The 12,749-nt window shown below is 50.3% G+C and overlaps 1 protein-coding gene across 4 annotated transcripts in view; it reads left to right on the top strand.

The window, feature by feature from the left end:
* Positions 1–11,436, top strand: part of FERMT2 (FERM domain containing kindlin 2) — a 49,362-nt gene extending 37,926 nt beyond the window's left edge. For 2 of the 4 annotated variants that reach the window (XM_053980424.1, XM_053980422.1), the window contains 9 exons: positions 462–511; positions 2,694–2,818; positions 4,136–4,242; positions 4,574–4,795; positions 7,096–7,116; positions 7,585–7,709; positions 8,333–8,474; positions 10,380–10,644; positions 11,131–11,436. In XM_053980424.1, the coding sequence (XP_053836399.1) occupies positions 462–511; positions 2,694–2,818; positions 4,136–4,242; positions 4,574–4,795; positions 7,096–7,116; positions 7,585–7,709; positions 8,333–8,474; positions 10,380–10,553 (966 nt within the window). In that variant the 3' untranslated portion in view covers positions 10,554–10,644; positions 11,131–11,436. The remainder of the gene's footprint in view (positions 1–461; positions 512–2,693; positions 2,819–4,135; positions 4,243–4,573; positions 4,796–7,095; positions 7,117–7,584; positions 7,710–8,332; positions 8,475–10,379; positions 10,645–11,130) is intronic. The other 2 variants (XM_053980425.1, XM_053980423.1) reach the window with 1 other exon arrangement.
* The last annotated feature ends 1,313 nt before the right edge of the window (positions 11,437–12,749 follow it).

The raw sequence follows: 12,749 nt of genomic DNA, 5'->3' as shown, positions 1-12,749 counted from the left end.
TGCCACCCTGATGCAAAAAAAAAGGGAATTTAAACTCAATATTTTTAAAATTTTGAAGGAGGAAAAAAAAAATCTTTCTAGGCTTAGAAATCCCAGTTAATTCTCTGCAGAGGTGCCTCTTCCCTTTTGTTTGGAGCATCAGGAATAACTGAAGGGAGGAGAAAATTCCCTGTGCAGACGCTGCTGCCGTGACCGCCGGTGACCCCGCGGCTGGGAATTGGCTCCGGCAGCAGCAGGAATTCCTCAAAGGAAGATCAAGCCTTGTCCTCTGCTTTCAAAACAGCAGAGCTGGGCCCTGCACTTTTCACTGCTGCCTTCTCCTGGGAAGTGGCTGGGGCTTTCTCAGGAGCTGCTTCCCAGCCCCTAAGCCCTGATGGTGCTCCTGGTTCCCTCGCCTGCGGCACATCCCTTCCCTCCTGATCCCGCTGCTCCGAGTGATTGGGATAATCTTTGATTTCCAGGGTGACATCACTTCCATCCCGGAGCTCGCTGACTACATTAAAGTCTTCAAGTAAGTGCTGATGGGAAGAGCTGCTTGTGGAACTGGTAATGGCTGTGAATAATTAATGGTCCTGCCTCTTAATTCCCTTTTTTTTTTTATTTTAATCTCCCGGCCTTACGATATTCAAAATATTCAATACTTAAGTTGATTGGTTCTTAAATACAAAATTCAAGGTGTTTTCCTGCTCTGGTGCATCCCACAGCCAGCAGTGTGTGCTTGGATGTTTCTTTAACACCTTTAATGCCCAAACCATCCTAAAATGAGGAGTGAAACCTAAAAACCTCCCTCAAAGACTTCTCCTGGTCTGCAGGAGGCTGGAGGAATTCTATCCAGCTGGGATCCCGGTCTCTCCATGCCAAAAGGAGCAGGTTAAGTTGACTCTGCCCCTCTCCCAGCTTGCTCAGGATTTAGGGGTTTTTTTTTAGCTTGCTTTGACTTGGTTGGTGGTTCATGGAAACCGGGAACGGCGGCGTCTGGACTTGGAGGAACATTTTTGGCAGCCACCACCATCTTTTGCAATTTATTGCCTGCTGCAGTGAAAGTTCTGGAAGCTGGAAACACTGATGGGATTTCACAGCAGAGCTGCAGGATAGTGGGGGGAGGAAAAAAGCTGCAGACAGTGAAGTAGCTCTGGAACAAGCCTTTATTTTATGAATTGTTTGGTTCTGGAGTCAGAACCTGGCACTCTCTGCTCTGAAAACCCCTTCTCCCTCTCCAGAGGTGAATTCATGAGGTCTCTGCCTCTGTCTGGGCTTGTGGTCTGGCTTATTTGAGATGAAGTGTCAAAGCTGTGCCCAGCCCCTCAGTGGTTGTTTTTTCCCTCCCTTGAACAAACAAACAAACAAAAAACTTGTTCTTCCCCTTGATCTGCTGATTTGCCAATCAAATTAGGCACCACTCCGGCAGCTAATTGCCTGCAAATTGGAGCACCAGGGGATGGAGCAGCCAGAAGCTGCTGCTTCCTCACTCAGTGCAAGCCCTGAGCCCTGGGGTTGGGGTTTGAGGCTGTCAGATTGAGCACAGCATTCTCTTTGCTCCTAAAAATGGGGCTCAGGTGGTATTTCAGTGCCAGAAATCCAGTGTGAATGGTGCAATGTTTGGAGCTGTCCCAGCTTTGGATGTGCCTCTTGTCACACTTCGGCTGGGGAGGAGAACTGGGGGAGCAGTGCCTGTCCCTTGTATTCCATAGATTGAACTCCTGTAAATGTGTCCCAGCATGTGCCTGGTGTGGCTGTAGAGATTTGGGGTGGTTCTCTCTCCCCTGCCAGCCAGGTTACTGCCTTCACCAGCTAAAATCACAGAATTCCAGAGTGTTTGGGGTTGGGATGGACTTTAAAGACCATCCTGTTCCAACCCTTGCCATGGGCAGGGACATTTTCCACTATCCCAGGTTGCTCCAAGCCCCGTCCAACCCGGCCTGGAACACTGCCAGGGATCCAGGGGCAGCCACAGCTTCTCTGGGCACCCTGTGCCAGGGCCTCACCACCCTCACAGGGAAGGATTTCTTCTTAATATCCCACCTAAAATACTCTCAGCAGCTGTTTCTGAGATAAAAACACAAGATATGCATGAGAGGCTGCAGATCCAGCCTTAGAATAAGGTTTAGAAATCAGGGAAGGTTAAAATATTCTGATACTTGGGGCTCTGTAAATGCTCTGGGCTTGTGCTGGGATGAGTTCAGGGTGCTTCACTTTGCAGGGCCACCAGTTCTCCTGCAGAATCGAGCAAAATCCATGCTTTCTGTAGAAAAGAAGGGAACCTTTTGTGCTGTGGAGTGTTTAAAAAGAAAACAAGGAGTGCACTCAGGCGTGTGCGTGACTGACACGTCCTTGGAAGTGCTGCTTCCCCTCAGAGCCTGAGCAGAGTGGTTCCAGTTTCATGTGGTGGCTGGACAGGCAGATTTTGCAGTGGTTCATGGACTCCTCTGTTTTTACTGCACAGTCCTCCAGCTCCCCCCACCTTGCCCCAAATTATCTCCCTGGAATTGAAGACTCCAAACTTGGAATTGGAGCTCAACTCCTTGAGCCAGCAGTGAAGGAATGGCTGAGCCTCCAGGCAGGGGTGGGAATAACCCAGGCTGCTGACAGCAGCTTGCCAGGGCTGAAATTCTGAGGAAATACTGAGGTTTCCTGGGGAGCAGCTTGTTTCAGGAGCTCAGACCAAGTGAGATGTCCCTCCACGTGTCCTGCAGGCCCAAGAAGCTGACGTTGAAAGGCTACAAGCCCTACTGGTGCACCTTCAAAGATACCTCCATCTCCTGCTACAAAAGCAAAGAGGAATCCAACGGGACTCCTGCTCACCAGATGAACCTGAGAGGTAAGAGAAGCACAGGGTTGGGGTAAGAGAAGCTGCTTTTTAATCCAGGAATAGGCTGCTCCTCCTGCATCTCGTTTTCCCTCTGCTTTATCGCCTGAGAATTCCATCCCGGGGTTGGGTAAAGGTGTGTAAAGGAATGAGGTGGCTGGGTTTGATATCGTGGCACAGACTTGGAGTTCTAAGTGGGATTATGTGTGATCCCACGGGGGAGCACCCCAAAAAGCTTGGGAAGAGAGCTTGGAGAACCACGGTTTGGGTTGGAGGGAACCTTCCAAACCTTGTTCCAACCTTCCGCCTGCCCTTCTCCTTTTTGTCAGTTCTCCACAGGGTTGCACTGACTCCCACAGCAGAAACTGGAAAGAACAGACCATTTTCTTCCTCTGCTGCCTTTATTTTTCCTCCTCTCCCCACTGCTGGTTGGGAGCTGAAATTCCTACGGTGGCTGCCTGTCCTTACGTCAAGTGAAACATTCCTGCTCTGGCAGCCGCAGAGCTGCAGTGAGCTCGTGTGTTCTCCCTGTGGATGCAGGAGCAGGGGGAATGCCAGGCGACCTCAGGCTGCTGTGGGAGCAAGGCCTGGCCCCCAGGACCTTTCTGGGAGCTTTTGACAAATCTGCTGGGAACGGCACTTTCCAGAAATCTGGGAGGCGGCGTTGGCAGGGTGGGTTCATCACCCCTGTGTTTACACAACCACTTGGAATTCTCTCCAGGCACCAGGAGTGGGATGCTCACACCTCGCTGCGGCTGCAGCAGCCAAACCTTGGAACCCCTGAATGGTTTGGGTTGGAAGGGACTTTAAAGCCCATCCCGTTCCACCTTGCTCCCACGGGAAGGGACATTCCAGTAAATCGGGCTTCCAAGCCCACCCAGCCTGGCCTGAAACACTTCATGGCATCCCATCATTCATCAATAACACAGAAAGGTTTCAGGGTGAGACTCAACACACATCCAGTCGCCTTTTCCTATCCTTTCATGAAGATTTTGGGGTGTTTGCCAGCCACTGGATCCATTTCTGATTCCAAGCAGGATCCAGGAGTTCTGTGGGTTCGCTTTTGCTTCAAAGCTTTCAGATCAGGTTTTGCTTTTCCCCCCCATTTTCCTGACACTTGGAAAAAGGGACAGGTTTTTTCTGTGCTGTGTGGAGTGTCCATCCCATCAGAGAAAAAAAGGTGGGACAAACCTTTGGCAGCACTGAGATGCCACCAGCAACCCTTGAGTCGGGGAGCTTTGCTCTTTCTTTTCCTATTTTCTCTTTCTTTGCCACTTTTTAAATCATAGTTCCTCGCACCCCTGCTAAACACCATCTCCCTCATTGCAGGATGTGAAGTTACCCCTGATGTGAACATCTCTGGCCAGAAGTTCAACATCAAACTCCTGATTCCGGTGGCGGAGGGGATGAACGAGATTTGGCTGCGCTGCGACAACGTAAGTTCATCTCTTGGACTGGACACCTCTTCAACCTTTTCTCACCATCCTGCTCAGGGGCTGTTCTTTAAAAAACAAATAGAAAATGCTTTCACCTGTCTGATCTCAGCATTCCAAATGTGCTCCAAGTCACCTGTGAGTTTGGAGCAGAAAATCAGCTTTGGCTTTGTGTGGCTTTTGGCCACATGTTGGTCGGGTTTCTGCCTGTCTTTGGGCATGCTGGAGTCTCCCAAGGCTAGGAGGAGAATGGGGTCTCCATGGAGTGTTTTTTGAGGGGTCTGGTGGTCCCCCCATGTCTGTGACAGACACATGTCCCTGTTTTGGGGCGCAGGAGACGCAGTACGCCAGCTGGATGGCCGCCTGCCGCCTGGCCTCCAAGGGCAAGACCATGGCCGACAGCTCCTACGGCATGGAAGTGCAGAACATCCTGTCCTTCCTGAAAATGCAGCATTTGAACCCAGACCCGCAGCTGATCCCGGAGCAGATCAACACCGACATCAACCCCGAGTGCCTGGTCTCCCCTCGCTACCTGAAGAAGTACAAGAACAAGCAGGTAGGTGCTGCCGTCGGCATCGGTTGGGCTGGACACGCGTCCCGGCGGTGGCTGGTGTTTAACACGGCGTGGTTTGGATGTTTTGGATGTCCTCGCTCACTGGGATGCACGTGGTTACTAAAATGAGGTGGGACTGAAGGGTGTGGTTTGGATCCAGCACCTGGGGATGGCACCCAGCACCGGGATTCTGCCACGTGCTGTGTGAAGTGCACGGACACGGCGGGGAACCTTCAATTGGAAATACGTTTGAAATTGGTTGATGTTTATTTTAAACACATTCTGGGAATGGTTTGGCCCCTGCTGATACTGGTTTGGCTCCAGCTGCCCCATCTCTGCCCGGTGCTGGGGTTAAAACCCCTTGCCCTGCACAGAATCCATGGAGAAATCCCCGGGATCAGCGGAGTTGCAGTTGCTTGCAGTGCTTTATCCACACTTGGCTGTAACACGGTTTGCATATTTCTCTCTTTGCTTCTCCACTGCTTCCAAATGCCAGTCCTTGGAACATTGCTTTGGTTTTGAGTTGCTGTGACTCGTGCTTGAACTCCATCCACGCTCCATCCGATCCCTGCCTGACAGGGCTGAACTGTTCCGCACTGGGAATAAGTGCAGGATTCTCTCAAAGAGAATTATATGTCAGAACAGCAGCAAAAAATAAGGCAAGCATTGCTCCATGGCCTTTTGGTGACTTAAATCCTTCAGGCTGCTGGCTGGGGCTGGATATGATTTCTCCAAGCCCAGAAGAAGGCTGCAAGTCAGAGAAGCCGGAAAAATATAACTTTTTATTGGCACAGCACGATGATTTCCTGGCAGTGGAGTTATATTTTATATAGCCCTTATTATTCTCCTGAATAAGCCTTTATATCCCCTTGGATGGAGGAGAGGCTGCATAAATATACTATTTTAACATATATATATATATAGATATATTTATTTATATATATATAATACTTTCTAGGTTTCTGGTAAAACAGAGACACCTGGAAAAATATTAGCTTGGAAAACTTGCTTACTGTGCAGGTATCCTGGTTATAAAAATAAAGTCCATGGAATCGTGGGGATGGGCACGATGGGGATGATCCCAGTCAGGATGTGGCCATGGTGTGGACACCAGGGCCCTCATAGGCATCAGCTAAGCAGTGGATTTAGGATTTTCTTTTCCTTGGTGGCCAGAGGCAAAGCTTGGAGCAGCAGAGGGTGTTTGCTGAGAGGAATGAGGGATGGAGGCTGCAGGAATGTCAGGAATTTGACCACAAGGGTCCTTCCGAGGCACAGGGAAGGAGGGGGAGGAGGAGGAGGAGGCTGTGCAGCCCACGGGAGGTGCTGGAATGGGAATTGGCTGTGGATTTATGGAGGCTCTGGGTCCTCACCAGCCCCAAACCCACTGGGGTGATGTTTGTCTCCACGTGCAGCAGCGTAGGGCTGGCAGGTTGGGATTGGAAGCACCAAATCCTAAACGAAAATAAGCAAAAACCGACCCAAAATAGGGATTTTCAGAGTTTCCAGGTGCCCTGCCAGAGTTTGGTGTCAGAGCCAGCAAGGGCAGACACATCTCTGAGAAGCACAGCTGATGTTCCCTTGTTATCCCAAGCAGCATCCCAATCATTTCTCCACATATCCCAAATAGAAGGATCTGCTGAGCTCAGAGTGTGCTGAGCTTCCTCTCGAGCTTCCCCAGCCAGAGAGTGGCCTTGAATTTGTGCAGAGACATGGGGAGGAAAATGAAGCCATGAACCCACCTCTGAACTGGCAGCTTCACCCTCCCCTTCACCCCCCAGCAGGACCACGGAATCACAGAATATCCTGAGTGGGAAGGGATCCACAAGGATCAGAGTCCAGCTCCTGGCCCTGCACAGATCCCCCAGCAATCCCACCCTGGGCATCCCTGGCAGCGCTGTCCAAATGCTCCTGGAGCTCTGGCAGCCTCGGGGCCATGCCCAGCACCCTCTGGGGAAGAGCCTTTTCCTGAAATCCATCTCAAACTATCTCAGGACCAAAAGCATCTCTCCACAATGCCAGGGCCCAGCTGGGATCACTCCAGTGCTCCAGCAGGGCTGGCATGAGCGGCAAATCTCTGCTCGTTTGTCCCTGCTCACACTCCCTTTGGCTGCTTTTCCACCTAAGGAATTGTGCATGTGGTTTGTTTTTGGTTTTTTTGTTTTTGTTTTTTTTTTTTGCTTGAACTTTGGTTTGCAGTTAATTTACACTTTTTCTTTGCTTTGTTGCCATATTTCTGATTGCTTTTTTTTCTTTCTGCCTCCTTTTCTTTTTTTTATATTTTCATTTCGCCTTGCCATCTTCAGCCAGGCTATGTAAGAGACTTGGTAAGTGACAGCAACAATAAAATTAAGATAAACTTAAAATAAACTTAATCTAGAACCCCTTTGGTTTAGACAGCAGCAGTGAAAGCACTAACAAAACCTGCACCCTCCCCGTGACATTTGGGCCCTGGTAGGTTTTTATAATGGTCCCCAGTGATTTATGGGGTGAAACTGGAAACCCTGCACCACAAAATTGCCTTGTTGTTCGCTCACCTCCTTAAAGTTCCCGAGAGCATGAGTGGCTCTTTGCCTCCAGACAGCTCTGATCTGTATTTGCTTTCCTGTATCTGGAGATGGGAAGCTCCACGTGGGCTCCGAGCAGTCGGAGCTGAAATAAAGCCTCAGGGGAGGAATTATTGATTGTCCGCGCTCGGATCCGCGGCGGCTCCCAAGCCGCTCCCGCGCGCGCGGCAGCGGAGGTGGCACCGAGGTCCCCTGTCCCCTGACCCGGCTGTGTCTCGCCGCCCGCAGATCACGGCGCGCATCCTGGAGGCTCACCAGAACGTGGCCCAGATGAGCCTCATCGAGGCCAAGATGCGCTTTATCCAAGCCTGGCAGTCGCTGCCGGAGTTCGGCATCACGCACTTCAACGCGAGGTGGGTGGGGCTGCGGGGCTGGGCTGGAGGAGTTTCCTTCATGGATGCAGGGAGGGGGTTAAATACCCTGGAATCATCGTGGAGCGGGTTGGGTTGGGTTGGGTTGGGTTGGGTTGGGTTGGGTTGTGTTTGGTTGGGTTGGGTTGGGTTGCGTTGGGGTTGGCTTGGATTGGATTGCATTGGGTTGGGTTGCCTTGTGTTGGATTGGGTTGCACTGGGTTGCGTTGGGTTGGGTTGGATTGGGCTGCTTTGGGTTGGGTTGGGTTGGGTTGGGTTGCCTTGGGCTGCTTTGGGTTGGGTTGCGTTGGGTTGGGTTGGGTTGCACTGGGTTGCATTGGATTGGATTGGGTTGCCTTGGGTTGGGTTGTGTTGGGTTGGGTTGGATTGGGTTGGGTTGGGTTGGGTTGGGTTGAGTTGGGTTGGAAGGGACCTCAAAGATCATCTCATCCCAATCCCCTGCCATGGGCAAGGACATCCCTGTGCACATCCTTGGCTGGGGAAGTCGCGCTGCAGCTGAAATGAAAAACATGAGCTGCTCTGATTTATAAAAACGATTTTACAAGTAAACTCAGCTGCTGGGTTCGTGTGCCTCACAGGCGTGCTTTTCTCAATCCCTCTGCCAGGTTCCAGGGTGGGAAGAAGGATGAGCTGATCGGCATCGCCTACAACCGCCTGATCCGCATGGACGCCAGCACGGGCGACGCCGTCAAGACCTGGCGCTTCAGCAACATGAAACAGTGGAACGTCAACTGGGAGATCAAAATGGTGAGATGGTGTCTGACGCCCCGTGCTCTGCCCCGCTCCTGTCAGTGAGACAGGAACCACTCCTGGAGTCCTGGAATCCCAAATGGGTTGGGTTGGAAGGGACCTTAAAACTCACCTTGTTCCAGCCCCCTGCCATGGGCCTTCCACTGTCACAGGTTGCTCCAAGCCCCGTCCAGCCTGGCCTTGGACACTTCCAGGGATCCAGGGGCAGCCACAGCTGCTCTGGGCACCCTGTGCCAGGGCCTCACCATCCTCCCAGCCAGGAATTCCCAGTTCCCAATCTCCCATCCAGCCCTGCCCTCTGGCACTGGGAGCCATTCCCTGTGTCCTGTCCCTCCATCCCTTGTCCCCAGTCCCTCTCCAGCTCTCCTGGAGCCCCTTTAGGCACTGGTGGAGTTGTGTGTGACCCTTAAGAAAAAGCCCTGAGTCTTTCTCTCCTGTACCAGGAATTGTTTTCTCTGTTCTCTGAACCCCACACAATTACGTGAAGTGAAACCTCAGCACTGATGCTCGGGCTCCATCCTAACCCATAACACAAATAGACAGGGCCTTATCCATACTAAAATCCCTTTCATTTGCTGTGCAACTCAGACTTTCATGTAAATAGCAAACAAAACTGAGCAGTTTCTTCCCCAGGCTCTGAGATGGGCTTCCCCCTGCTGTTACATTTGGATGCACAGATTTTGGGGCTCCTTTTTGGCAGAACACACAATTAAAACTGTCAGGGATACGTGAGGGCTGTTCTCCTGCAGTTTGCAGCTCATTAAGAGTTGCTGGAAAAATTACTCGGCTTCCCCCTCTGCCTCAGAGTCATTGTTTTGACTCAGTTGCAAGCCCAGATATCCCAATTATCCAGCTTGGATACTCTGCTGGGAATCCCCATCCCTCCTGCAGAGCTGTCAGTGATGGGGGGACAAAAAGAGAATGAGCATCAATAAATGAATGGTTTGTTCAGTCACTCCAGAATGAGCTCCCCCAGCCCCCCTCAGGTATTTCAGTGGCCAAAATTCAACTTAGAGAACCAGGGAAAAGTGGAAAGAGAGCCCAGACTTCAACAGGTCTGTGCCCAATCCCTGTTTTCTCTGGAAGCAGGGAAAGTGTGGCCACATTCTCACCATGGAGAGGTGGAAACACTGGGGGATTGTTTCTGAGTCATGGGGGGAATACAAGGGGTAATGGTAATTTAAATAAATAAATGAATGGATAAATAAATAGAAAACAATAAAAAGGCAATATTTCAGTATTTCAGTACCTAAATATTTGAATAAGAGTCATAGGACATTTAAAGGGGGAAGGAACTCATTAGGATCCTCAAGGCCAAATTACCACTCACAGGATCCCAGAATGGTTTGGGATGGGAGGGACCCTAAAGATCAACTCCTTCCACCCCCTGCCATGGCAGGGACACCTTCCATTGTCCCAGGGTGCTCCAAGCCCTGTCCAACCTGGCCTTGGGCACTGCCAGGGATCCAGGGGCAGCCACAGCTTCTCTGGGTACCCTGTGCCAGGGCCTCACCACCCTCACAGAGAGGAATTCCCAATTCCCAGTCTCCCATCCATCCCTGCCCTCTGGCAGTGGGAGCCATTCCCTGTGTCCTGTCCCTCCATCCCTTGTCCCCAGCCCCTCTCCAGCTCTCCTGGAGCCCCTCCAGGCCCTGCAAGGGGCTCTGAGCTCTCCCTGGAGCCTTCTCCTCTCCAGGTGAACATTCCCAGTTCTCCCAGCCAAGCTCCAGAGCAGAGGAGCTCCAGCCCTTGGCTTCCTCTGGCCTCACTCCTACATTGGCACCACAAAATTCCGCTTAGGCACTAGAAAAGCATCTGAGCTCCCAGAAGAACCAGGGGGAAGGGAAGAAGCAGTTCCCTGGGGACGGCCAGGGCGGGGCTGAGCTCTGTGTGCCCGTGCAGGTGACGGTGGAGTTCGCGGACGAGGTGCGGGTGTCGTTCATCTGCACCGAGGTGGATTGCAAGGTGGTGCACGAGTTCATCGGGGGCTACATCTTCCTGTCCACGCGGGCCAAGGACCAGAACGAGAGCCTGGACGAGGAGATGTTCTACAAACTGACCAGTGGCTGGGTGTGAGCCCCGCCAGCCTCGCCCCGCAGGAACCCCCATGGCCATATTCATGTTTAACTTTCCAAAGCTGTCCTTTGAGATAATGCTGCTTAATAAAGTAAGCTTGAAATGTATCTTTTTTTTTTTTTTTTAAACAATTGGACTTTTGGTTGGTTTTTTTGTTGTTTTTTTTTTTATTGTTGTTTGTTTGTTTCTTGGGGTTTTTTTTGGTTTTTTTTGTTGTTGTTTTTTTTTCTTTTTGGTGGTTTTTTTTGTTTGTTGGTTTTTTGGTTTTTTTTTTTTTTTTTTGCATTACCAGACCAGTTAATCTGTGTGCACTAATGAGCACTTCTGTTAATTTGCTATAACCAGACCATGTCTGGGCAGGGTGACGGTGACCCACAGATCCAGACTCCGATGGGCAGATCGGGATAAAGATTTAACTGACTTAAAAAAAGCCAACTTTTGAAGAGAACTCTAAGCCATCTTCTTGTAAAGCCATCCAGGGCTAACCTATATGAAGTCTATTTATCATGTTTAATGCATGAGTGTTTTATTTCCTTTTTTTTTGTGTTTTTATTCTGTACATTTGACCTGTTTGAAGTCGTCCTGCTCCCAAGCAGAGCTGCCATCTCTCCTCTCACACTACACCAGGACTCTGAAGGTGCCTAACATGACTTTGAGGATAGTTTTTGTGGCCTCGAAGATGATCTTCTGTTAGTCTGTTATAGCTTGGTTTTATTTGTTTAACTTGCCTTTTGATAATCATTTATATTGTCTTTTTTTTTAATTTTATTTGTACACCGTATTGTATTATGACACTTTTAGTATTCACCAGCATAGTCACTGTTCTGCCTCTGATATGCAAATTTTTTCATTACGATATGAAGTAAAAGGTTTATGAAGTAAAGGTTTTTGTGTAACTAATGTAAAAAACCACAAATTTTATAAAGTTGTACAGTTTTTGTAACTAGTCTCACAAGCCAGCTAGGATATTGCATAGATCAGCAGTAACTGTAGGATGTCTGGAAGGGGTACGGGGACAAACCAAGGAATAAAAAACCCACAAAAAATACAATTTCAGTCCAGTAAATTTTGATCTAAGTTAAAGGGGATTCCAGAGCTGTGCCACAACACCCTCAGTAGCTGATCCCTGGGGCCAGGACTGCCAGGTTCATTAAGCCATTCCCACATTAACGCTAACGAGGAGGGGTCCTGTGCCCACCTAATGCCAAGGAATATCCAGCGTTGCGTTCCCATAGTCCGTGGTATCAAGACTATGTTCAAATACATTTTATTTTAAATAAAAGTCAAATCTTCTATTTAACATTCAGCTGCCACTCCTGGTTTTTGGGGTCTACTTGTGCTATGGAAAGGCCATAAACAACTCCATAGGATGAAGCCATCCCATGCCAGCCTTGGGCTCCCTCCTGCTGCCTTATCCCAAGTTTGCTGAAACAAATGCCACCAAAAAGCAACAAAAAGTTTAAAAAATCTGGAATGGTTTGGGTTGGAAGGGACCTTAAAGCTCAGCTCGTTCCACCTCCTGCCAAGGGCAGGGACCCCTTCCACTATCCCAGGTTGCTCCAAGCCCTGTCCAACCTGGCCTGGAACATTTCCAGGGATCCAGGAGCAGCCACAGCTGCTCTGGGCACCCTGTGCCAGGTCCTCACTGCCCTCACAGGGAAGAATTCCTTCCCAATATCCCATCTATCCCTGCCCTTGGTCAGTGGGAAGCCATTCCCTGTGTCCTGTCACTCCAGGCCCTTGTCCAAGTCCCTCTCCTGCTCTCCTGGAGCCCCCATTAGGTCCCCTGTAGATCCCACTCCCTGGCCAGGCAGTGGGAAGCAGCCCAGGGATTCAGGGAATCACAGGATCTCCGCTGAACCCACCACTAAACCATGTCCCCAGCTGCCACATCCACAAAGCTTTTACATCCCTCCAGAGGCTCCACTGCTACCCTGGCAGCCTGTTCCCAGTGCCTGACCATCCATTCCATCAAGGAAACTCCCCTAATATCCCCTAATGTTTTCCCTAATATCCAATCTAAGCCTCCCCTGGCACAAATTCATCTCCCCATTTCCGCACTGCTCCTTTCACACCACGTACCCTGGGACTGGCTGCACCCTTGCTCCATAAAATCCAGGATAAGGCAATTCCTCCCACTCCAGCAGCAGCACCCAGGACATGCCAGGGATGCTCCCAATCCTGCCCCACACCCCC

This window comes from Vidua macroura, chromosome 6, assembly GCF_024509145.1.
Source record: "Vidua macroura isolate BioBank_ID:100142 chromosome 6, ASM2450914v1, whole genome shotgun sequence".
NCBI classification, from domain to species: domain Eukaryota; kingdom Metazoa; phylum Chordata; class Aves; order Passeriformes; family Viduidae; genus Vidua; species Vidua macroura.
This window is presented reverse-complemented; position numbering and strand designations above follow the sequence as displayed.